The sequence below is a fragment of the Pristiophorus japonicus genome, chromosome 24, assembly GCF_044704955.1.
Source record: "Pristiophorus japonicus isolate sPriJap1 chromosome 24, sPriJap1.hap1, whole genome shotgun sequence".
Taxonomy (NCBI): Eukaryota; Metazoa; Chordata; class Chondrichthyes; family Pristiophoridae; genus Pristiophorus; species Pristiophorus japonicus.
In genome coordinates, this window is record NC_092000.1 from 12,697,283 (window position 1) to 12,724,026 (window position 26,744).

Here is a 26,744-nt window from a genome sequence, read left to right on the forward strand (position 1 = left end):
TCAGGCCGGCTATTCGACACGTGGCCGTCACTTGTCATATCTGTACAGGGCCTGATTTTAACACTTCCCGCCCCCCCCCCCCCCCCCCCGCCACACCCGCCCGGCTTGGTGAAAATCAGGCCAGCTGGGCCAGGGAGTGGTGGAGGCCAAACCCGAGCAGGTTAATTATTCGCCCCTTTTCCCCCCGCTCCAATATGGCCGACTGCAATTTTAATTTTTCAGGTAGCATAGACAGCCAGGCTACAGATTAAGGGTGGAGAGGGCGTGGGGGAGGGGCAGGGTGGACAGCGGGGAGGTTCCTCTTTCGATGTGAAGGTCAGGTTGCGATGGTGTCATCAGCGTCACATCTGCCATTTTAACCTGCGGCCGGGGATGAGGGAGAAGAAGAGGGGTGAAGCGGGGATCGGGGGGGGGGGGGCGGTGGGGTAGGTGAGGTGGGGTTGGGTGGGAGAGACAGGAGAAAATGCGGGTTTGGGGTGAAGTGGAGTTGAGGAAGGAGTGAAGCGGGAGTGAGGAGGGAGGCGGGGTTGGGGTGAAGCGGAGTGGGGGTGGGGGTGGGAGAGACAGGAGAAGAAGCGGGTGTTGGGGTGAAGCTGAGTTGAGGAGGGGGTGCGGTGTGGGGGGGTTGGGGTTGGGGGTTGGGCTAGGCAGAAGAAGACGCGGGGTTTGGGGTGAAGCTGAGTTGAGGAGGGGGTGGGAGGGGGGATGGGAAGCGGTCCCATGCAGGCAAATCCACCAAGGAGTAGGAACAGGAGCCGAGATGAGATGATTCCTAGCAAAGTTACTTTTGAAATGATTTTTTAAATCTCCATGTAGGCAGGAGAAGGATTAGTTCTAATGGAAAAATCATGGTAAGATATGTCGAATTACATAGACTGTACAGCACAGAAACAGACCATTTGGCCCAACTGGTCCGTGCCGGTATTTCTGCTCCACACGAACCTCCTCCCACCCTACTTCATAAGAACATAAGAAATAGGAGCAGGAATCAGCCATTCGGCCCCTCGAGCCTGCTCCGCCATTTAATAAGATCACGGTTGAACTGATCTTGGCCTCAACTCCACTTCCCTGCCCACTCCCCATAACCCTTGACTCCCTTATCATTCAAAAATCTGTCTTATCTCCGCCTGAAATATATTCAATGACCCTGCCTCCACAGCTCTCTGGGGCAGAGAATTCCACAGATTCATGACCAGAGAAGAAATTCCTCATCTCCGTCTTAAATGGGTGACCCCTTATTCTGAAACTATGCCCCCTAGTTCTAGATTCCCCCACAAGGGGGAAACATCCTCTCTGCATCTACCTTGTCCAGCCCCATCAGAATCTCACCCTAATTCCATAACCTTCTATTCCTCTCTCCCTCATGTGTTTATCTAGATTCCCCTTAAGTGCATGAAACTGGGCTTGTATCCACTGGAGTTTAGAAGAATGAGAGGGGATCTCTTAGAAACATACAAAATTCTGACGGGATAGGACAGGTTAGATGCAGGAAGAATCTTTTCGTTGCTGGGGAGTTCCAGAACCAGTGGTCACAGTCTAAGAATAAGGAGTAAGCCATTTAGGACCGAGATGAGGAGAAACTTCTTCACTCAGAGAGTGGTTAACCTGTGGAATTCTCTACCGCAGAAAGTTGTTGAGGCCAGTTCATTAGATATGGCCCTTACGGCTAAAGGGATCAAGGGGTATGGAGAGAAAGCAGGAATGGGGTACTGAGGTGAATGATCAGCCATGATCTTATTGAATGGTGGTGCAGGCTTAAAGGGCCGGATGGCCTACTCCTGCACCTAATTTCTATGTTTCTATGAAATACAGCGTGTAAGTACATCATAACCAGCACAGTGCCTACCTTGATAGTTTTAGTCTGCAGTTTGAGTCCGTTTAAGGTGTTAATGGCTTTGTCCGCATCATTTGGATCCACATAGTTTACGAAACCGTATCCTAAGCTCTGGCCTACAAGGAGATAGGGAAGAAGAAAATAGAGTTCAGGTTTCAGCAGGAAAAATAAGACTCATCGAAGGAGGTACATCATGTGTGACAACATCATAATCCCTCTTTATAAAGAGTGGGGTTCGCGATTCCATTACACAATGCGGATGAAATCTGATGCCATTAGTATTGCTTGGTTTCCTTACCTAAGGAAGGATATACTTGCCTTAGAGGGAGTGCAATGAAGGTTCACTAGACTGATTCCTGGGATGAATGGATTGTTCTATGTGGAGGGATTGAGTAGACTTGGCCTATATTCCCTAGAGTTTAGAAGAATGAGAGGTGATCGCATTGAAACATATAAAATTATTACAGGGCTTGACTGGGTAGATGCAGGGAGGATGTTTCCCCGGGCTGGGGAGTCTAGAACCAGGGGTCACAGTCTCAGAATAAGGGGTCGGCCATATTGAACTGAGATGAGGAGAAATTTCTTCAAAGAGTTGTGTCTCTTTGGAATTCTCTACCCCAGAGGGCTGTGGATACCCAGGTGTTGAGTATATTCAAGACAGAGAGCGATAGATTTTGGATACTAAGGGAATCAAGGGATATGGGGCTAGTGCAGAAAGGTAGAAGATCAACCATGATCTTACTGAATGTCGGAGCTGGCTCGAAAGGCTGAATGGCCGACTCATGCTCCGATCCCTTGCGTCCTTAGACCCATACACGCAAATCGCCATTTTCAAGGCTCAGAAAATCTCTTATGCAAATTAGTGGTACCCGGGTTCAGAGTTCATCATGAACTAGGGTTGCCATGCCAACCCTCCAAAGTTGCCACGGAGTCTGCAAGCGACACCCGGGAAAAAAAATCATAGGGGCAATTAATATAATTGTGCTTAAAAAAGTCTTTGAACACTTTTGTTTACTAGTTCTAAAAATTAATTGGACATGGAAATGAGGGCTGTTTGATCGACAAGTCAAGAAAGAGTCTATTCACTTTCCGATTGGCCGTGGGAAGGTTGGGGCACCGTGACGATGGACATGTCGGGCGACTAATGGGGAGACTGTGGGGGCGGGGCAGTTAGAGGTGGTAGGTCACGTGGTGGAAGCTCCAGGTGTCATGTATGTAACTATCACACAACTGTAACCTTCATGTAACTGTATCCTTCATGTAACCACTGCACACTGTGCATATATCCTAGAAATGCACACCTTGACCACAGGGAGTGAACTTGTGGGAGACACTCCTCACCTGGGCATTTCAGGTATATAAAGGGAGGTCCCACGCAGGGTCATCACTTCTTGGTCCTGGGAATAAAGGTTCAGGTCATGGAGTGACTGTGTCTGCAGTACATGCCTCATGTGACTTTGTAGCAAGGTGCAGGGACACCACACCGGGAACGTGTCAAACCAGAGTTGCCGATCCCGGTCGTGGACTGCCGTCGGGATCATTGCCCATTCCCGTAAAGCGCACAGCATTGATCGTCAAAGTCGGGGTGAGAAAGCACAGTCGGGAATGTTTCAATCACAAGGGGTACGGTAGCATAGTGGTTATGTTACTGGACGAGTAATCCAGAGGTCTAATTATGTGGCGACGTGCATTCAAATCCCACCGTGGCAACTGGGGAATTTAAATTCAGTTAATTCAATAAATCCGGAAGGAAAAGTAATGGTGACCATAAAACGACCGGATTGTCGGGAAAAACCCAACTGGTTCACGAATGTTCTTTAAGGGAAGGAAATCTGCAGCCCTTACCCGGTCTGGGCCTATATGTGACTCCAGACCCACAGCAATGTGGTTGACTCTTAACTGCCCTCTGAAATGGCCCAGCGAGACACTCAGTTGTACCAAACCGCTACGACAAAAAGTCAGCACTGTGGGAGCACCTTCAGCACACGGGACTGCAGCGGTTCAAGAAGGCGGCTCACCACCACCTTCTCAAGGGGCAATTAGGGATGGGCAATAAATGCCGGCCTTGCCAATGAATGATTAAATAAAAAACAATCATCATGTGCCTTTAAGTGAGCTGAGGGAAAAAATAGTCATCAAAATCTCTTCTGAAGATCTATGATGCATTTCAAAAACAATCTGGGTTGTCATGCTTCAGAAACAAAGGTTTGCAAAATAATCAGGGTGCTGTCCCTTACAGTTGTGTTTAAAAAATAATGATTATTGTGGGGGTTTTGTAAGAGCTGTTTTGGCTCAGTTTTTTTTACAGGGGGCACTGTTGCTATGGGCGACATCCCATAAATCGCACTGCAGTGTACAGATACAATCAACGGCACAAATGACTTGCGGCCCATCAAATCCTCCCGGAAAACCGGTGCTTTCGCTGCCTCTGGGAGTGTGTACGTGAGGCTTCAAACTCAGACAGCTTGTCGGGCTGTAAGTTTGGTTTAATTTACTGTGTCGCACTGCGTCAAATCATATAGCTTAGCAATGGGCAAGAGAAGGACATCACAGGAACACTGACGTGGGCTGCGAGTTATTTGATTTGTTGTTTTGTACACTTCACACGAAAGAAAGACTTGCATTTATGGAGCTTCTTTCACGACCGCTGGACGTCCCGAAGCACTTTACAGCCAATGAAGTACTTTTTGGAGCGTAGTCACTGCTGTAATGTGGGAAACGCGGCAGCCAATTTGCGCCCAGCAAGCTCCCACAAACAGCAATGTGATAATGACCAGATAATCTGTTTTTTGTTATGTTGACTGGGGGATAAATATTGGCCATTGGAGGGAGCAGCCTGCGGTGGCCCAGCCCAGAAATCGGCGCAGTCCCGGCCTGTAAGACCATCGGCAGGCCGGGGCCACTGGAGGGAGCAGCGTACGGCGACATACCACTGCAGGGAGCAGCGCGTGCTGCTGCAGGAGGGCGACGGCTGCGAAGCCAGGTCGCTGATGGCAGTGCGGGCAGGCACAGCAGGAGGGGCGAAGGAGCGGCGAGAGTCCGTAGAGGGAAGTGACCGGGGCCCAGGAGAGGCGATGGCCCAGAGGCAGCACGGGCCCAGCCCACACTGCGATATGTGCGCACACTGGGCCCGTGCAGCAGAGCTGGTCTCCAGTCGTCCTGGTTAACCCTTGCCACTGGACCAAGACCTAACTCTGTCAAGTCCGTGTGGTGGCTGGTGTGCAATGGCCACCCCACGTTAAAAAAATCCACGCACATCTTCCACTCTTTGCGATGTAGTTCAGGATCTGGAATATTAGGTCCTTCATTGAAACATCTGTGAACTCATCCCTTTTTGGCGTGGAAGCAAGTCATCCTCGCTTCGAGGGGCCGCCTATGATGATGATGCTGAAATATTGGCCAGGACACCGGGGATAACTCCCCTGCTCTTCTTCGAAATAGTGCCACAGGATCTTTTACGCCCACCTGAGAGGGCAGGCGGGGCCTCGGTTTAACGTCTCACCCCTTTTCCGCCGTGGAAGTTGCCACTGATAGCTTCGCAAGGCGGGAGGCTGCCAGGGACTGGGCGGCGCGGACGCCATTTTGTTTTCATTGTCGGCCGATTCCGCAGTCGGCCGCCGACAGGCAGCCCGGCACCCCCCCTCTTGGCCGAACCCTTCTGCTGGCCCGGTGGGTGCCGTGGAGGCCTCACTCAGCCTCGCCATGAAGGGGAGGGACGTGGCTACGTGCCTGCGCCGTGCCGACGTGTTCAGTGCGGTGCCAAAACCGCTCGCCATCCGCCCTGCGCCCGACTCTCGTCCAACCCTCTCCCGCCTCTCCCCCACGCCATCACCCGTTCATTTCTTACAACAAATAGACCGAATTTCGATCCATTCTCCAAAAAAGGGGTCGGCCATTTAGGACTGAGACGAGGAGAAATTTCTTCACTCTGAGGGTGGTGAATCTTTGGAATTCTCTGCCCCAGAGGGCTGTGGAGGCTCGGTCATTGAGTATATTCAAGATGGAGATCGATAGATTTTTGAATATTAAGGGGACCAAGGGATATGGAGATAGTGCGGGAAAGTGGAGTTGAGATAGAAGATCAGCCATGATCTTATTGAACGGCGGAGCAGGCCTGAGGGGCCGTATGACCTGCTCCTGCTCCTATTTCTTATGTTACTTATGTCATCGGCCCGAAACGTGAACCCTGTTTCTCTCTCCATAGATGCTGCCTGACCCGCTGAGTATTTCCAGCATTTTCTCTTTATATTTCAGATTTCCAGCATCGGCAGTATTTTGCTTCTGTACTAGTTTTACACATGTGGCCTTGCCCACCTGTGGCATTGCTTCTGAAGGCTTGTGAGCCTGAACTAAATCCTTCTGCTTCTCCACATCATCCAACCTTCCTCCATTGAATGTATAATTGGACTGAAAATATCATTATTTCTGCAACCGAATGTACAACCTCACACTTGCCGACAGTGAATTCCTTATCATGTTGACACAGCAAGATCCCACAAAAGGCAACAAGCGGAATAACTAGCTACCCATGTCCTATCTCGCACCAAGACCCACTCACCCATCACTCCCTGTGCACGCTGACCTACATTGGCTCCCGGTTAAGCAATGCCTCGATTTCAAAATTCTCATCCTTGTTTTCAAATCCCTCCATTGCCTCGCCCCTTCCTATCTCTGAAATCTCCTCCAGTCCCACAATCCCCCCCCCCTCCCGACCCCCCCCGAGATGTTTGCGCTCCTCAAATTCTGCCCTCTTGAGCATCCCTGATTATAATCGCTCAACCATTGGCGGCCAGGCCTTCTGTTGCCTGGGCCCCAAGCTCCGGAGCTCCCTCCCTAAACCTCTCCGCCTCTCTACCTCTCTTTCCTCCTTCAAGACACTCCTTAAAACCTACCTCTTTGACCAAGCTTTTGGTCACCCTAATTCCCCCTTATGCGGCTCGGTGTCAAATTTTTTGTCTTATAACACTCCTGTGAAGCCCCTAGGGATGTTTTACTATGATAAAGGCGCTATATAAATACAAGTTGTTTTTGTTGTTGTTTGAGGGGAGTTTGGAGGTGATGGTGTTCCCATGCATCATCTGCCCTTGTCCTTGTAGGTGGTGACGGTCATGGATTTGGGAGTTGCTGCCGAAGGTCAAGGGAGGAATGTTGGCCAGGACATTGGGAAAACTCCCTGCTCTTCTTGAAATAGTGTGTTGGGATCTTCAATGCCCACTGGGTTCGAGTGGAGCAGGCCGGCGAGGCTCAGTTTAACGTCGTAGCCAAGGTCTCATCATCATCATAGGCAGTCCCTCGGAATCGAGGAAGACTTGTTTCCACTCTTAAAATGAGTCCTTCGGTGGCTGAACAGTCAAATACGAGAACTACAGTCCCTGTCACAGGTGGGGCAGATAGTCGTTGAGGCTAAGGGAGGGTGGGACAGACTTGTCGCATGCTCTTTCTGCTGCCTGCGCTTGATTTCTGCATGCTCTCGGCGACAAGACTCGAAGTGCTCAGCACCCTCCCGGATGCACTTCCTCCACTTAGGGCAGTCTTTGGCCAGGGTCTCCCAGGTGTCAGTGCACTTTATCAGGGAGGCTTTGAGGGTGTCCTTGTAACGTTTCCTCTGCCCATCTTTGGCTCATTTGCCGTGAAGGAGTTCCGAGTAGAGCGCTTGCTTTGGGAGTCTCGTGTCTGGCCAAGATCTAGGATTGCAATTAATGCAGCACTCCCACCAAGGCGGCACTGGAGTGTCAGACTGGATTATGGAAGTCTAGTCTGCCACTCCAGAAGCTCGTGTGGCTTGAACCCATGAGCTTCTGATGCCACCAAGTGAACCAAGGTGTCGCCAATCAAGATTGTGGTTCGGCTAATACTACAGTTGGCAGGGAGTTCACCTGGCCAAGTGTTGCCCCGCCCACCTTACAGGGTGACTATCCCTTCAATAGTCTTCATTTCAAACTGTACAGGGGATTGGTGAGGCCACACTTGGAGTACTGCGTACAGTTTTGGTCTCTGTATTTAAGGAAGGATATACTTGCATTGAAGGCTGTTCAGAGAAGGGCCACTAGGTTGATTCTGGAGATGCGGGGTTGATTTATGAAGATAGGTTGAGTAGGTTGGGCCTCTACTCATTGGAGTTCAGAAGAATGAGAGGTGATCTTATCAAAACTTATAAGCTAATGAGGAGGCTCGACAAGGTGGATGCAGAGAGAATATTTCCACTTGTAGGGGAAACTAAAACTAAGGGACATAGTCTTAGAATAAGGGGCCGCCCAGTTAAAACTGAGATGAGGAGGAATTTCTTCTCTGAGGGTTGTAAATCTGTAGATTTCTCTACTCCTGAGAGCTGTGGAGGCTGGGTCATTGAATATATTTAAGGCGGAGATAGACAGATTTTTGAACGATAAGGGAATAAGGGGTTATGGGGAGCGGGCAGGGAAGTGGAGCTGAGTCCATGATCAGATCAGCCATGATCTTATTGAATGGCTCGAGGGGCCAAATGGCCTACTCCTGCTCCTATTTCTTATGTTCATTCCTAATTCATACAAATAGCACTATTATTGAGTTTTAACAGTCAGACCACAAAAAAATTTACCAATTTTCTTAAAGGGAAGCAAAGCTTGCAACTAATCTGTTTATTTGAACTTGGCAAAAATATACACCTGAAATATTGTTTGCAGATTGCATTAAACGGTAAAATAGATTGTGGGATGTAATCTAGCAGCATTTATATCATTTATACATAGAACAGATAACTGGGAGTGATTGAGGCATCAAGATTGTTGGTATAATCTGCAATCTAATCACTCGCAGTTATCCATAATTGTCAATTCTGGATGTTATAATTCTCCAATACTCAATTATTCTCTTGTTAAAGTCACTCTCCGATTACCATTATTCTTTCGTTAAAGGAAGAAAGAAAGAAAGACTTGCATTTATATAGCGTCTTTCACGACCAGCAGACATCTCAAAGCGCTTTGCAGCCAATGAAGTACTTTTGGAGTGTAGTCACTGTTGTAATGTGGGAAACGCAGCAGCCAATTTGCGCACAGCAAGCTCCCACAGACAGCAATGTGGTAATGGCCCAGATAATCTGCTTTTGTTATGTTGATTGAGGGATAAATAATTGACCAGGAGACCAAGGATGACTCCCCCTGCTCTTCTTCAAAATAGGGATCTTTTGCATCCACCTGAGAGAGCAGACGGGGCCTCAGTTTAACGTCTCATTCGAAAGATGGATGAGTTAAAGCAACTCCCAGATCACCGTTATTGTCTTACAGCAACTCCCAGACCTCCATTATTTTCTGTGCAAATTGCTGCAAGACTTGTGTGATGTTCAAACGTGATATATTGCCGTGCTTGACATAATATCCCATAACACAGTCAGAGATATTCCAGTGCTACCAATTCCCCCTGTTGCTTTGTACACAGCTGGTAAATAGCTCACAGGCGAGACATTGCATTTAATGCATAAATTAATTCCTTTTTAATTTGTTCTATTTATTGAACACAGCGGGGATGCAGTTTCTACCGAGGTTTCAATGAGTTTTGCTAACAGTGTGGTCGCAGTCCCACCAAAGTAACAAAAAAAAATAAGGAGCCTTAACAGTTAATAACAGGGATCCAAAAGCAAAATACCGCGGCTGCTGGAATCTGAAACAAAAACAGCAAGTGCTGGAAATACTTAGCGGGTCAGGCAACATCTTTGGAGAGAGAAACAGAGTTAATGTTCCGGGTTGGCAACCCTTCGTCAGAACTGGCAAAAGTTTGCGAGGTAACAGGTTCTTAAAAGTAAGTGCAGGGTCAGGGAAAGGGGGAGGAAGGAGGAAAGAACAAGGGATGATGGGCCAAATTGAGATGGTAATTGTTATGCCTTGAATAAAGAATCTGACTAGATACTGTAAGCTCAAAGTAATAGTGTGACCGTAGTCCTTTATTACAGGTCTCCCAGAGCGCCTCTCCAGCCTGTGAGGCCTCCTTATGTACAGGTGCTCCCAAGGGATTGTGGGATCCCTTGGGACTCCAGGGGATGAGCCCTCTGGTGGTTAAACAAGGTATTTACAGGTTTGCATATACAACGGTAATGGCACAAGTTAGGAAACAAAAGATGAGTCTAGATAGGGGGTGAATGGCGGAATAATTATCAGCTGCTATGCGCCATTACCATCTCAATTTACATAAACATAAGAACATAATTTTGCCCATCATCACTTTTGTCTCTCTAATCTCTCCTGCCTTCCAACTTATCACAGACCTTCCCTTTTGTTCTTTCCATCCTTCCCCTTTGCACTTCCTTAAGAATCAGTTACATCGCGAACTTTTGCCAGTTCTGACGAAGGGTCGTCGACCAGAAACGTTAACTCTGTTTCTCGCACCTCAGATGCTTCCCGACCCGCTGAGAATTTCTAGCAATTTTCTGTTTTTATTATACAGGTAGTTAATAAAAAGGGATCTGGTGCAGTACTCTGCCTACATAATAACAGTGACTGCACCTCAGAGTAAATGTGTGCGGAATGCTCCGAGACAACTCTGAGAGACTTGAGAAAGCGTTCAGTGAACGCAAATAGCTACAATGCATCTTTGGTTTGTCAGCCTCCTCCCCCCAAATAAGGGGATGATAAACGGCTTCAAATAAATATTCCCCAACACGGAGCCCTTTTATCTGCAGCCACTGTCACTGTGACACAGTGAAGTGATTTAGAGAGTGCGGTAAACATTTGTAACTGATGTGGCAGGACTGTGACAGCAAAGTGCATTTTCTCTTGAAGTTGTCTGGGTGGGAAAGTTAAAAACAGACAGAGAATTGATATTATAAGTCAGAATGATGGTGAGCGATTGCAGAGACTTGGCAGGAGAGAGAAGAGCAAGGATTAACAGGAGCAGAAAGACTGATTGATTGTTTCCCATTGATTATTGGTGGAGTTAGCTTGTTTTTGAGGAAGGTGCACTAAGGTAGATTCGACTGGAGGGCAAGGCACTATCCAGTTCATCAACCTGGTGAACTGACCAGAGGACGAGTTTTACCCAACACCGCAAGCAAAACTGTCATGTCTTCCGACAACCGAATAACAACAAAACCTTGCATTTATACCGGTTGAACCTCCGTAATCCAGAACTCCCTTATCTGGAACCACCCCTCGTCCAGAACCATTCCCGGCCACCGGGTGGCGCATGCGCAGAACTCCGACATGAACAAATTGAAGTCCTTCCTCGCTGCCGACTCCCGCAATCGCTGGCCTGACCCCGCGATCCACCAACTCCCTGCCCCCACTATCAGTCTGCTGCACTCCCAGCCCCAAGCCAGCCAGCCCCGATATCCCCTTTTCTCAGTACCTGTACCATCCAATTTAACGTGACCACCCCTCGTTCGGAAAAATCCCTTATCCAGAACAGGCTAGGTCCCGGGGGTTCTGGATAAGGAAGGTTCTACCTGTACTATAACATAGAGCTCCCCATAGTGGACCACTGCTCCACCTAGTGGACTACTGTGGTAATGCAACTACTGATGCAAATCCAATAAAAAGATCATGTGGCATAGTCACATGACAAATCCCTGTAGAGCCGTCTTGTGTGTTTGTGATGTCATAAAGAATATATCACATATAGGGCACCTTTAATGGAGTAAAATATCCTAAGGCGCTTCATAGAACTTTTATTCAATAGCATTTAATGGCGGGCCACATGAGGAGCTATTAGGACAAGGGACCAAAAACTGGGTCAAAGAGGCAGGTTTTAAAGAGCGAATTAAAGGAGGAGAGAGAGGCGGTGAGGTTTAGGGAGGGAATTCCAGAGTATGGAGCCAAGGCAGCCGAAGACTCGGGCTCTCCAATGGAGGAGCGAAGGAATTCCGGGATGCACAAGAGGCCAGAACTGAAGAATACATTTTTTCACATCCTCCACGTTCAGCCTCAGGATTTCTCTCCACACTCACTTAGATTTAGAGATTTTGGGAGTAGAAATTAACCTTGGGCGGTAGTGCGAAGACGGGTGCTATCGAATTGGGTGTCCATTCACCTGCTGGACCGATATTCAGCTCCATTTACTTCAGTAGCACTGACTATCAAGCGGGCACATAAGGGGAAGGCCGATTCGGTATTGCCCGTTTAGCTCAAAATCAAATTCAACTCCTTTTGTGTTTTCAGTACAACTACAGTCCCGGCAGATCTCCCACTGTGATTTTCATCAGGCTATGGCTTTATAATGACAGGGATGATCCTGCAATGGGACAGTGTATTATTCTGCTGCTCAGGGAGCACTGTGCCTGATCCACCCTGTCCCTTTCGGGCCTCACACATCGTAGTATTTCTGTAAGTAAGCATGTCTCGGGATCAATTCGAGGTTATTCGGATGTCAAGGATGGAGGTTTTGCAATTCTGGCTGCTGCCTGGAAGTTTACAACTGCAGGTCAGAAGCAAACCAGCAAGAAATGATATGTTTTTTTCTTTCTCTCTCTTTTCGTATACTTGTGGCGTCTGAGGTTTGACAGACATGCACCAGAAGCAAGACCTTTACATTTAAGGGATAGATAACTGCAAAACTCAACGGAAGGAGATTGCTGTGGCCTACAGGCAAGGGGCCTCCTCAGCTTTGTGGAACAGGAAGCCTTCAGTTCATCTACATGAACTGGTTCCTTAAACGTTGATATCAACACTGCCTCAATATTGGAATATTCATAGAATCATAGAAATTTACAGCACGGAAGGAGGCCATTTTGGCCCATTGTGTCTGTGCCGGCTGACAAAGAGCTACCCAGCCTAATCCCATTTTCCAGCTCTCGGTCCGTAGCCCTGTAGGTTATGACACTTCAAGTGCACATCCAAGTACTTTTTAAATGTGGTGAGGGTTTCTGCCTCTACCACCCTTTCAGGCAGTGAGTTCCAGACCCCCACCACCCTCTGGGTGAAAAAATGTTCCCTCAAATTCCCTCTAAACCTCCTACCAATCATTTTAAATCTATGTCCCCTGGTTGTTGACCCCTGTGCTAAGGGAAATAAGTCCTTCCTATCCACTCTATCTAGGCCCTTCATAATTTTATACACCTCAATAAGGTCTCCCCTTAGCCTCCTCTGTTCCAAAGAAAACAAACCCCAGCCCATCCAATCTTTCCTCACAGCTAAATTCTCCAGTCAAGGCAACATCCTCGTAAATCTCCTCTGCACACTTTCCAGTGCAATCACACCTTTCCTGTAATGTGGTGACCAGAACTGCATGCAGTACTCCAGCTGTGGCATAAAGCTTAATGCTTAAAGCTAATGCCCATGCAAGCCATTTGCAATCCAAAACTCGTCCCATAGCTCCGTGCTCTGCCCATAGCATTGTTTCTTCCTCTGCTTCAAATGTTTATCCACCTTTCCTTTAAAAAATGCAACTGTTTCATAGAACCATAGAAAATAGGTGCAGGAGCAGGCCATTCAGCCCTTCGAGCCTGCGCCACCATTCAATATGATCATGGCTGATCATGCAACTTCAGTACCCCATTCCTCCCTTCTCTCCAAACCCCTTGATCCCTTTAGCCGTAAGGGCCACATCTAACTCCCTTTTGAATATATCTAACGAACTGGCCTCAACAACGTTCTGTGGTCACCGCGGCACTGTCTCTCCTCGCGTCTGGCTTCCCTCGGGCCTCCGCGGCCGAGACCCGTCCCACCATGCACCCATTGCCGCACCAAACAGGCCACGGAGGCCCCGCACGCTTCATGAGACAAAGTATTCCGTGCTCCATCAGCCCTCTGGAGAAAGGACATTTCTCCTGGCCTCCCTCTTAAATTGATGACACCTTGTTGCTGACTCCCCAACCAGATGGAAATGGTCTTTCCCTAGCCACTCTATCAAGACCTTTCATCATTTTAAACCCTCTTGTAACCATCCCTGCTCCAGTGGAAATAGTCCAAATTCTTAAGCATCTTCTCACATCTAATTTTTCCAGCCCTGATAGGTCATCAACCTGAAGTGACTCTGCATTTCTCTCCACAGATGCTGCCTGACCCGTTTCCAGCATTTTCTGCTCTTATTTCCTCACATCTATGGTTTCCCCACGGCATGATTGTCCTTTCTATAATGAGTTTCTGAAAACTGCACATGGCACTCTATAAACCCTGTTTATACAGCCAGAATATCGCAGTTGGCCTTTTTTAGGGTGACGCATTATATTAGAGCAGAGAAGGTTAAGGGGAGATTTAATAGAGGTGTTCAAAATGATCAGGAGTCATCATAGAAACATAGAAAATAGGTGCAGGAGTAGGCCATTCGGCCCTTCGAGCCTGCACCACCATTCAATAAGATCATGGCTGATCATTCCTTCAATACCCCTTTCCTGCTTTCTCTCCATACCTCTTGATCCCGTTAGCCGTAAGGGCCATATCTAATTCCCTCTTGAATACATCCAATGAACTGGCATCAACAACTCTCTGTGGCAGGGAATTCCACAGGTTAACAACTCTCTGAGTGAAGAAGTTTCTCCTCATCTCAGTCCTAAATGGCCTAGCCCTTATCCTAAGACTATGTTCCCTGGTAGTCCCTCTGAATCGAGGAAGATTGCTTCCACTCCCAAAGTGAGTTCTTTGATGGCTGAACAGTCCAATACGAGAGCCATAGACCCTGTTACAGGTGGCACAAACATTCGTCGAGGAAAGGGGTGGGTGGGTGGGGCTGGTTTGCCGCGCGCTCCTTCCGCTGCCTGCACTTGACCTCTTCACGCTCTTTGCATTGAGACTCGAAGAGATCACCGCCCTCCCGGATGGACTTTCTCCATCTCGGGCGGTCTTCGGCCAGGGACTCCCAGGTGTCAGTGGTGATGTTGCACTTTACCAGCGAGGCTTTGAAGGTGTCCTTATAATGTTTTCACTGCCCACCTTTGGATCGTTTACCATGAAGGAGCTCCGCATAAAGCATTTGCTTAGGGAGTCTCGTATCTGGTATGCGAACTATGTGGCCTGCCCAGCGAAGCTGATCGAATGTGGTCAGTGCTTCAATACTGGGAATGTTAGCCCTCCAATCATCATGATTCACGGCATGGCCCTCGACAATGTGGACCATTTCCCATAACTCGGGAGCCTCTTATCAACAAAGGCAGACATGGATGCGGAGAATCAACATCGCCTCCAGTGTGCCAGTGCAGCTTTCAGCCGCCTGAGGAAAAGAGTGTTTGAAGACCAGGCCCTCAAATCTACCACCAAGGTCATGGTCTGCAGGGCTGTAGTAATACCCGCCCTCCTGTATGGATCTGAGGCATGGATGATGTATCGAAGGCAACTCAAGTCGCTGGAGATGGATCACCAACGATGTCTCGCAAGATCCTACAAATCCCCTGGGAGGACAGGCGCACCAACATCAAATCAGGAGTAGATAGGGAGCAACTGTTTCCACTGGAAGGAGGATCAGGAATCAGAGGACACAGATTTAAGATCATTGGTAAAAAAGCCAGGAGATTTTTTTCTTACGCAGCGAGTTGTTAGGATCATGACTGCACTGCCTGAAGGGGCGGTAGACACAGATTCAGTAGCAACTTTCAAAAGGGAACTGGGTAAATGCTTGAAGGGGAAAAAGGGGGGAGGGGTGGAGGTGTGGGGGGGTGGTGGGATGAATTGGATAGCCCTTTCAAAGAGCCGGCACAGGCTCGATGGGCCGAATGGCTGTATCATTCTATGACGAGGAAAACCAGAAAGGGATGATTGTTGCAGATGTCTGCACTGTTGTGGCAGGAACATGCGCTGGCAGTTGGCATGGTGGACCTTCAACTGAGATTGCTAGCACTGTGTCTACCCTGGCTCAGTGGGTACCACCCTCCCCTCTGAGTCAGAAGGTCGTGGGCTCAAGACCCACTTCCAGGACTTGAGTACAAAAATCTAGGCTGACACCCCCAGTGCAGTGCTGAGGGAGTGCTGCACTGTCGGAGGTGCCGTCTTTCAGATGAGACATTAAACCGAGGCCCCGTCTGCCCTCTCAGGTGGATGTAAAAGATCCCATTGCACTATTTTGGAGAAGAGCAGGGGGAGTCATCCCCGGTGTCCTGGCCGATATTTATCCCTCAACCAACATAACAAAAACAGATTATCTAGCCATTATCGCATTGCTGTTTGTGGGAGCTTGCTGTGCGCAAATTGGCTGCTGCGTTTCCCACATTACAACAGTGACCTCACTCCGAAAGTAATTCATCGGGTGTAAAGCACTTTGGGACGTCCGGTGGTCGTGAATAGCGCTATAGAAATACAAGTCTTTTTATATTTAGTAACAGTCACTGATCTTTGACCAGCCAGTTCAATTTCTGAGCAGAAACTTCTGAGAGACAAAGAGAACAAAAGCCCGGTTTTGAGTTTGGGCCCACTTTGCTCCTGTGTTTCGTGTTAGGGATTGAAGGCTATCATCAGTGAAACATACCTCAGAACTGAAATCATGATTCAACCCCTCTGTCTGGTTTTGGACTTGGCAAAGGATGGTAACCCCATTTAATACCTGCGAGTACACTTGAGGCCCACAGGTATTGGGATTGAATGATAGCGAGAAAAGCATTGCATCGGTCAAACAACCAGTTCATTCCATCCCTAATCTACAGTGAATGAAGTAATGGCTATAAGACTGATCCAGATATGAACACTGATAACATAAGCAGGCAGTGATCGTATACAGAGTGACCATCACGACTAAATAGGTTTGGGTACTCCAGGCTGGCCTCCCACATTCTACCGTACGTAAACATGAGGTGATCCAAAACCCGGCAGCCCGTGTCCTAACTTGCACCAAGTCCCGCTCACCCATCACCCCCAGTGCTCGCTGACCTACACTGGCTCCCGGTTAAGCAACGCCTCAATTTCAAAATTCTCATCCTTGTTTTCAAATCCCTCCATTGCCCTCGCCCCCTCCCTATCTCTGTAATCTCCTCCAGCCCCACAACCGACCCGAGATATCTGTGCTCCTCTAATTCTGGCCTCTTGCGCATCTCCGATTATATAATTGGTGGTCATGCTTTCAGCGGCCAAGGCCCCAAGCTCTGGAACTCCCTCCCTAAACCTCTCCGCCTCGCTGTCTCTCTTTCCTCCTTTAAGACGCTCCTTAAAACCTAACTCTTTGACCAAGCTTTTGGTCACCTGCCCTAATTTCTCCTTATGTGGCTTGGTGCAAATGTTGTTTTATAACAATCCTTTGAAATGCCTTGGAACAGTTTACTCATTGTTGTTGGGTAATGACACATGACCTTGTGTACAATAAACCAAATGGGAATCTGCCCATTATTTGTCACATATCTTGCATGGGTATATAGTAATGTACAATAAGAAACTATTAACTGTGCCTTCGACCATATGTTATGAGAATTAAAAAAACAGAATATGCCCCCCTCTCCACCTCTGAGTGAAGTAATTGCATCACTTTCTTTCATAGTGTCAGCTGCGGCTCAGTGAGCAGCACACTCACCTCTGAGTCAGAAGGTTGTGGGTTCAAGTCCCACTCCAGGGACTTGAACATATAAATCTAGCCTCTGAGGGAGCGCTGCACTGTCGGAGGTGCCATCTTTTGGATGAGACGTTAAACCGAGGCCCTGTCTGCTCTCTCAGGTGGACGCAAAAGATCCCTTGGCATTATTTCAAAAAAGAGCAGGGGAGTTATCCCCGGTGCCCTGGCCAATAGTTATCCCTCAATGAACATAACAAAAAAAACAGTTTATCTGGTCATTATCACATTGCTGTTGTGGGAGCTTGCTGTGCGCAAATTGGCTGCCGCATTTCCCACATTATAACAGTGACTACACTCCAAAAGTACTTAGGGGATTGCAAAGTGCTTTGAGACGTCTGGGGATCGTGAAAGGCGCTATAGAAATGTAAGTCTTTTTTTCTTTTCATTGCTAGCCTCAAAGTCTTCTTTGTTGAATTGTCTTTTATTCAGAATTGATTGAATAATATTTTGTATGCAAACTTATGAAAAATGCAGCAGAACTTCCTGTTTGCCCTGGGAAGTGATGCAACAGAACTTCCTGTCTGTTACAGGAGGTGACATGGAACTTGTTGGAAGTAGCAAGGATAATGATGTCATTCTTCTCTTCAACAACCTATGTAAGCTATGTGGTTACAGAATTAATATATGTATATTTGAAACCCTTCAGTTTATCTACAGTTAGAATACAAACAGGGTTTGAATCTCCTTTCAGTTGATAAGGTTACAAACACATTAACTTGGTTTAGAAAACAATAAGCACTTTGCAGTTCAGTTTGACATTGCTGTAAATCTCCAAATGAAATTAAGATAGTTGTTTGTGAGAAACTCCAAACATTTTGATGAACTTAGTAACCTGTTGGAGTTTTGGGGATCTGGACAGAGCAGATCGAGAGAAACTGTTCCCATTGAGGGGTGACCGAACAGAGGTCTTTAAAATGATGAAAGGATTTGATAGAGTGGATACAGAGAGAATGTTTCCACTTGTGGGGAAGAGCATAACTAGAGGCCATCAATATAAGATAGTCACCAAGAAATCCAATAGGGAATTCAGAATAAACTACTTTACCCAGAGAGGGATGAGAATGTGGAACTCGCGACCACAGGGAGTGGTTGAGGCGAATAGTATCGATGTATTTAAGGGGAGGCTGGACAAACATATGAGGGAGAAGGGAATAGAGGGTTACGCTGATAGATTTAGATGAGGAAAGATGGGAGGAGGCTCGAGTGGAGCATAAACGCCAGCATGGACTGGTTGGGCCGAACGGCCTCTTTCTGTGCCCTATAATCCTATGTAATTGACGGAAGGGCACAGATTTAAGGCGATTGGCAAAAGAACCAAAGGCGACACGAGGAAAAACTCGGAGCGAGTGTTAGGATCTGGAATGCACTGCCTGAGAGGGTGGTGGAGGCAGACACAATCGCGGTTTTCAAAAGGGAATTGGATAAGAACCCGAAGGAAAATGCTTTTCAGGGCTACGGGGAAAAGGCGGGTGAGTGGGACTAGCTGAAGCGCTCTTGCAGAGAGCCGGCACGGGCTCAATGGGCCTTCTGCCCACTGGGAATAGCCTCTCATTATTTACTCTCTATCAAAAACCCTCCATGATTTTGAACACTTCAATTACATCTTCCCTTACTTTCTCTGCTCTTGAGAACAAGCCCAGCCTTTCTAGCTTCTCCACATAACTCAAGTTCCTCGTGCCTAGTAAATCTCCTCTGCACCCTCGCCAAACCATTGACATTTTTCCGAAACTGTGACATCCAGAATTGGGCACAGTACTCCAGTTGAGGCCCACTATTATGCCATGGAAACTTTAAAAAATGTTACTATGCTTTCGGATGGCAAATGTTGCTTGCCGGTGATATAGTATTTGCTTCAGCTAGGAGGATGTTGGACTATTCGACACTGGACTACCCCACAACAATCCTCGGTGCCCCCTTTGCATATTTAGGAAACACTTCTGCAGCCCAAGCCTAATCCCACTCGTCATTTTTTTTGTCCATCTCCAGCCTCCTCCTAAATGGAGTGCTCCATTGTAACCTGGTGCTCCATCTGTGAGGAGGTGGAGTTTGAATGGTAGCCGTGACGAGAAGCCCATTGGGATGGGAAGTCCATATATTTATCATGAGCTCGCGTCTCAGCGAGCAGGGGAAGCTCGGGTAGGGAGACCAAGAACAAGGTGGTGCGCTCTCTGGGACATTTTAAATGAGAAAATCACTCCCCCGGTGCAATCATTGAGCGATGCCGTTCTTTGTTTTACCTGTGATCTTATCACGGACGAGTTTGCACGATTCAATTTCCCCGATGCTGCCGAAAAGGCTCTTGAACTCCTCCTGCGTCATGTTCTGTGGTAGATAGTTGACGATGAGGTTAGTCTTGCTGTCGTCGGAGGGTCCGGCCATCATTGGTATGGAGCAATTTGTGCTGTTGAGGGATGGGCCGTTTGATGTGTTGTTGCTTGTAGGACCATTTGCCACCTGAGTTTCCATAGTGCTGATTATCTGCTAAAGTAGAAAGACAAAGGACGTGAATTTGAGCAAATTATAACCCCCTCCAAAAGTGATCTTTTTCAGAAATGATTTGGGTGTTACTGAGTGAGAATGAGATTGGAAATCCAAGCGGGCCCCCATTAAAAAAATGTTTTCACCCAAATCATTTCTCATCTTTTGATGGGTCGTGCCACGATAACGTGTAAAACCAAAGCTCCACGGTAGGAGAAGTGGCCAGCCTGTTTCTTAATGTTGAAAGTCTATGTGGTTGGAGAAATATCGGAGAGTGCGCTTCTCAAAATGATCAGCAACATCTACTGAGATCTTGCTGATGCACTGGAACATATATTGTTGACATCAATTGATCTGCTTCAGACTAAGGGGATCCCAAGAGTCAATGGTACGGCCAGAGAGTGAGTCAACAATGCCAGGGACTGGAAGGCCACAACCCAATCCTCCAATCAGCTTGCTTGTTGATCTGAACTATGTCAATGGGGGCGGGCGGGGGGGCGGGGGTGGCTGAGGATACTGGTTGGAGACCACAATGGGTAAAGAACATAACATAAGAACATAGAAATAGGAGCAGGAGTAGCCATTTGGCCCCTCGAGCCTGCTCCACCATTCAATAAGATCACGGCTGATCTGAACATGGACTCAGCTCCACTTCCCCGCCCGCTCCCCATAACCCTTTACTCCCTTATCGCTCAAAAATCTGTCTATCCACGCCTTAAATATATATTCAATGACCCAGCCTCCACAGCTCTCTGGGGCAGAGAATTCCACAGATTTACAACCCTCTGATAGAGGAAATTCTTCCTCATCTCCATTTTAAATGGGCGGCCCCTTATTCTAAGATTATGCCCCCTAGTTTTAGTTTCCCTGATGAGTGGAAATATCCTCTCTGCATCCACCTCGTCGAGCCCCCTCATTATCTTATAAGTTTCAATAAGATCACCTCTCATTCTTCTGAACTCCAATATGTATAGGCTCAACCTATCCTCACAAGTCAACCCCCTCATCTCCAGAATCAACCTAATGAACCTTCTCTGAGGTACTTGTATTTTATAGCTCTTTCCCCTGTTGGGACACTCGCCTCCGAGTCGGAAGATTGTGGGTCCAAAGTCCCACTCCAGGGACTTGAGCACGAGTAATCTAGGCTGACACTCCCAGTGCAGTGCTGAGGGAGTGCTGCACAGTCGGAGGTGCCGTCTTTCGGATGAGACGTTAAACTGAGGTCCCATCTGCTCTCTCAGGTGGTTGTAAAAGATCCCACAGCACTATTTCGAAGAAGAGCAGGGGGAGTTCTCTCTGGTGTCCTGTGGCCAATATTTATCCCTCAATCAACATTAACAAAAATAGATTAACTGGGTCATTATCACATTGCTGTTTTTGGGAGCTTGCTGTGCGCAAATTGGCTGCCACGTTTCCTACAATTCGTCAGTGATACCCTCCAAAAGCACTTCATTGGCTGTAAAGCGCTTTGAGACGTCCGATGGTCGTGAAAGGCGCTATATAAATGCAAGTCTTTTTTTTCCTCTACCAAAGAGCTGGCACAGGCATGATGGGCCGGATGGCCGCCTTCTGTGCTGTGTCATTCTGTGGCCCCGGGGATGATTATTCCCTGCGAGGGAAATGTTTGGAGTGCACTTGGTAGCGAACGATGATGACATGTTCTTTTGGTTCCCGTTTCATGTGGCCAGCTACCAGATGTCTAAATTACTGATCTCGCCATTCATCTAACAGTCATCAAACCTGATGGCCCAGTGAGTTTATGCAGTGAGCAGCCCGACTATACGTACCAAGAAAGTGCCAGGCTCCATCCCCGGTCTGTGCTTTACTTGATCTCAGCCAAGGTGGTGGAAGGGAAGGTACAATTTCCCCCAGCGCCCCTGGAATAGGGATTGGAAAATCAGCCAGGGTTCCTGCTCCTCATTGCTATTCAATGACCCTGCTTAGAAGTGTGTGTGTGTGTGTGTGTGTGTGTGTGTGTGTGTGTGTGTGTGTGTGGATGTCGGGGCGTGAGCAGAATCAGCCCTGGCTGGGAGCCCCCCCCTTTTACATGCCAACACTGATGGGCAAGAGTCACCCATTTAATAGCGACCACTTGGGCAAAAATAGCCACGGGGCATCTGTGGAACTGCACCCCCTACTGTACGGGAGGCCACACTGCTTCCCGTAGAGTAGAGCACCTTTGGGTGAAGCTTGGATGCAGTCATCTTCTCGGACGTGGAAGGTGTACGATGCGAGGAGGAAAAAGGGGAAGACAAATAATTCGAAGAAAAAATAAACGCAAACCCCGCCAATCGCTAACTACTCAACAGTTCAGATGAGGGAGTGCAACGAAGGTTCACCAGACTGATTCCTGGGATGGGGGGGATTGTCCTATGAGGAGAGATTGAGTAGGCCAGGCCTATATTCTCCAGAGTTTAGAAGAATGAGAGGTGATCTCATTGAAACATACACAATTCTTACAGGGTTTGGCAGGGAGGATGTTTCCTCTGGCTGGGGAGTCTAGAACCAGGGGTCACAGTCTCAGAATAAGGGGTCGACCATTTAGGACTGAGGTGAGGAGAAACTTCTTCACTCAGAGAGTGGTGAAGCTTTGGAATTCTCTACCCTAGATGACTGTGGAGGCTCAGTCGTTGAGTGTATTCAAGACAGGGATCGATAGATTTTTGGATATTAAGGGAACCGAGGGATATGGCGATAGTGCAGGAAAGCGGAGTTGAGGTAGAAGATCAGCCATGATCTTATTGAATGGTGGAGCAGGCTTGAGTGGCCAAATGGCCTGGTCCTGCTCCTAATTCTTATGTCATACAGCCCCATGCCTAGTGCTCAGTGTCCAGAGTAATGCGTGAGAAGTGGCCACTTGACTGAGGGTACTGGAGAGAGACTAACCCTCTTTGGAACCATATCCCAGCACCCCTGTGCCTTCGGGAGAGGACGGGTAGCAGGATGATCGATAGCGGAACTAGAAAATAGCGTGATGCGCAATGGATTTCTAGCATCATTGCTCACGGTCTGCGGTAGATGGGGACAGAGGACAAGTAGTTAGCGGGGAGGCCATGTGTGGAGTAGGCCCATGACGGGAAAGGGAGCAACAGGTGGTATTTGGCGGCACCAGGCATGTTAGTCAGCCCAATAGGGAGAGGCAGTCGGGTTTATAGCCTACAATTAGGTGGGGGCGGTGGGGGGGAACATCAGTTTATAAACAATTTTATTTACTCCAGGGTGTCGCTTATTAATTTATAGAGTAGGAAAATGTATGTGTATGATAATCTACATAGTCATTCTTAATAGGGTGTGGGAGACTCTGGAAACAATTGTAACACACAACCATTTCTTTTGGGTGCAAGCCGATTGGTTCAGTCAGAAAAGACTGACGAGAAATGTCCGTGTAAACACCAATCACAAACAATAGCAATGCTGGACCAATCGGCTATGACCCCAGACTCAACCAATCGAAAACTCCCGCCTGAGCGAATTTGGGAAAGCAGACATTAACAAAAAAAAAATGCTTGATTTTGAACATAAAATTTCCCAGTAATTCCTTGCAAATTACTTCTTGATAAATCAGCAGAGAATAATTCATCTGTGGGTGAGAAGGTATTTGTGCAGCAAGGATGGGGACAACCATCGCCAGAAGCAAAGAAGCTAACGACTTCAATCTGAATCATCCTCCCACACACAAATCAGAATAGCATAAGTAGTAACGAAAAGACACAATACCAGAGAGTGTTTTCAAGGCAGTAATCTAATCACGGGGTTCAGATGACGGTTATGAAGCTTTCCAGCTTCGCAAACAACCTTGCTTTGTTTTCTCGTGTCTCGGCAATGTTTCCGGAGAAGCCAGCATGGGGGGGAAGGTATAACCGGGGGCGCCCATGAGCCATTTTACCTCATTACGACGCCGTCTTTAGATGTCAACCAGTGGCTCAGTGGGCAGCACCCTCGCCTCGGAGTCAGAAGGTTGTGGGTTCAAGTCCCCACTCCAGAGACTCGAGCATAAAATTTAAGCTGACACTCCAGTGCAGTGCTGAGGGAACGCTGCACTGCCAGAGGGTGACGCCTTTTGGATGAGGCATTAAACCGTGGCCCTGTCTGCTCTCTCAGGTAGACGTAAAGGATCCCATGGCACTACTCAAAGGAGAGTCGCCCCGGTGTCCTGGCCAATATTTGTCCCTCAACCAACATCGCTTAAAAAAAAAACAGATTATCTGGTCGTTGGCACATTGCCGTTTGTGGGAGCTTGCTGTGTGCAAATTGACTGCCGCGTTTCCCACATTACAACAGTGACCACACTTCAAAAACACTTCATTGGCTTTGGGACATCATAACATAAGAATTGGAAGCAGGAGGAGGCCATTCGGCCCCTCGAGCCTGCTCCGTCATTCAATGAGATCACGGCTGATCTTTCCCCTCAGCTCCACTTTTCCGTCCGATCCCCATATCCTTTGATTCCCTTAATATCCAAAAGTCTACATCCTGATGTTGTGGAAGATGCAATATAAATGCAAATTAGGCAGATTGTTCCACCGTGTCATGGTATTTGACGAATAAAAATATAAATTGCCAATCACTACATCAATTGAGACGGCCCTTCATAATCGCTGGAGTGTAAGCTTCTCGCTGTGGGGCAAATTGGTTTCTGAATATCTTTTCTCAGGTCGCAGTTATTGGCCAACCCTAGTTGTCCTGAGAAGATGGCAAGGAACCTTATGCTTACACTGCTGTAACCTTTGTTCCAATGGTATTGCCACCATGATGTTGGGCAGGGTTTTGACCCAGTGACAATGGAGGCAATATATGTCTAGCTCAGCGTGGTGTGTGATTTGGAGGAGCAGTTGAGGATGGTGGTGTTCCCATGACATTGCTGCTCTTGTCCTTCTCGGCAGTAGAGGCTGCTGGGCTGTGGGCTGACCTATCCTCGCCATCACCGAGCCGTCACTTGTTGAGTTACCTCATCTTCTCCCCTACTCTTCCTGCCTTGCTGGAACTGAGTGCAGGGATAGCAAATTAGCATTGCAGTGCTGTAGCCCTGTCTCATTCCCAATAGGCATTTCTCCTCTTTCTTCATAGACAGTCCCCCGGAGCCGAGGATGACTTACTTCAAAATGAGTTCTAAGGTGACTAATGAGACCAATGTGGGCCAGGTCCAGAACTTCATTTTAAAGGGTGGAAGATGCGTGTGTGTGAATTCCTTTAATGTGGGGTGGCCGTTGCATACCAGCTACCACACGGGGCTTGGCAGAGCTAGGTCTTGGTCCAGTGGCAAGGAGATCCAAGACGACTGGAGACCAAGCTCCGCTGCATGGGCCTAGCGCACACGCATGCACACGCATGCACACGCACACACACACACACACACACACACACACACATTCCTACTGACCCCCTCCCTCCTTCCCTCCACAACCTACTCAAAATAACACAAAATACTCTCAAGGCACAATGATGTAGAATTTAGTCTCTAATCTGGGGTGGATTAGTGAATTTCAAGAATGCCCAATTATCCTTCTGTAACAAATTATCTCGGTTTGAAAGAGCCATAATGGAAATGGGAGGTCCTTCACAATTCGTACGTGCTCAGTTTGGTGGAGGAGAGGATAATCTTTGAACTATTCACCCTTGAGGTGCACACAGTGTGTGACATGGATTAACTTCAAGCGTTTTGTATGCAAGCTAATTTTATGTACAGCACATTCCAATAGATGGCGAGGAGAAAATCGTGAATGAATTCATTAAAAAAAAATGGCGGCACAGTTAAAAGGGGGGACACCAAGTTTTACCCAGGCCAATTTATTCGGATGTCAGGAGACGGTCAACATGTCAACAAATTCTTACAGGGCTTGACATGGTAAATACAGGGAGGATGTTTCCCCTGGCTGGGGAGTTTAGAACCAGGGGTCACAGTCTCAGAATAAAGGGGATGAGGAGAAAGTTCTTCACTCAGAGGGTGGTGAATCTTTGGAATTCTCTGCCCCAAAGGGCTGTGGAGGCTGAGTCGTTGAGTATACTCAAGGCTGTGATAGATTTTTGGACTCTAGGGGAGTGAAGGGCTATGGAGATCAGGTAGGAAAGTGTGGAGTTCGAAGATCAGCCATGATCTTATTAAATAGCGGAGTGGCCTCGAAGATTATCTAGAACCAGGGATTGGCCATTTAGGACTGAGAGGAGGCGAAACTTCTTCACTCCGAGGGTGGTGAGTCTTTGGAATTCTCTGCCCCAGAGGGCTGTGGAGGCTCAGTCGATGAGTATATATTCAAGGCAGAGAGCAATAGATTTTTGGATATTAAGGGAATCAAGGGATATGGGGATAGTGCAGGAAAGTGGAGTTGAGGTCAAAGATCAGCCATGATCTCATTGAATGGTGGAGCAGGCTCGAGGGGCCGAATGGCCAACTCCCGCTCCTAATTCTTATGTTCTTAAATTCGGAACGGTTCTGGTCAAGTTGGACAGTTTGGTTTTAGTCAACCATTTTTGGCCCACCTTCAGCTCCAGGGGAATGATTTAGGAATATATTTTCTTCACCCAAAGGGTGGTAGAAGTGTGGAACTCTCTCCCACAAAAAAGCAGTTGTTTCTCGCTCGGTTAATAATTATAAATCTAAACGAGAAATAGAATCTTGCCAGCCAAGGGTATTAAGGGATAAGGAACCAAGGCGGATGGATGGAGTTAGGTCACAGATCAGCCGTGATCTCATTGAATGGTAGAACAGGCTCGAATGGCCGACTCATGTTCCTGTATACCGAAGAAGAATTTTTTTCTCCCCTACCAATAAATTAGAAATAATTATGAGCAAGTCCAGGAGAGGAAAGTCTGTCAGAACGGATTACGGATCTGATGTACGATATGAACATCTTTTGAGGCAGGTTTTTTTTTTTAAACAAAGAATGAGAAATCTAGGTCAAAAGCCGAGGCCAGTGGTCAAGGGCACCACCAGGGTTGAAAGAATAGGAAAGGCGACCCGGTAAATAAAGAGTGGTGCACTAGTTCCTTCACTGACAGAACTGAA

General features: G+C 47.6%; 1 protein-coding gene across 6 annotated transcripts in view; it reads right to left on the reverse strand.

The window, feature by feature from the left end:
- The window catches only part of elavl3 (ELAV like neuron-specific RNA binding protein 3), a 74,020-nt gene extending 54,267 nt beyond the window's left edge, over positions 1 to 19,753 (reverse strand). For 5 of the 6 annotated variants that reach the window (XM_070867043.1, XM_070867042.1, XM_070867039.1 and 2 more), the window contains exons 1-2: positions 19,501 to 19,753; positions 1,847 to 1,950 (exon numbers count right to left, since the gene is read on the reverse strand). In XM_070867043.1, coding sequence (XP_070723144.1) covers positions 1,847 to 1,950; positions 19,501 to 19,729 — 333 coding nt within the window. In that variant the 5' untranslated portion in view covers positions 19,730 to 19,753. The remainder of the gene's footprint in view (positions 1 to 1,846; positions 1,951 to 19,500) is intronic. The other variant, XM_070867044.1, reaches the window with a different exon arrangement.
- Between the last annotated feature and the right edge of the window lie 6,991 nt (positions 19,754 to 26,744).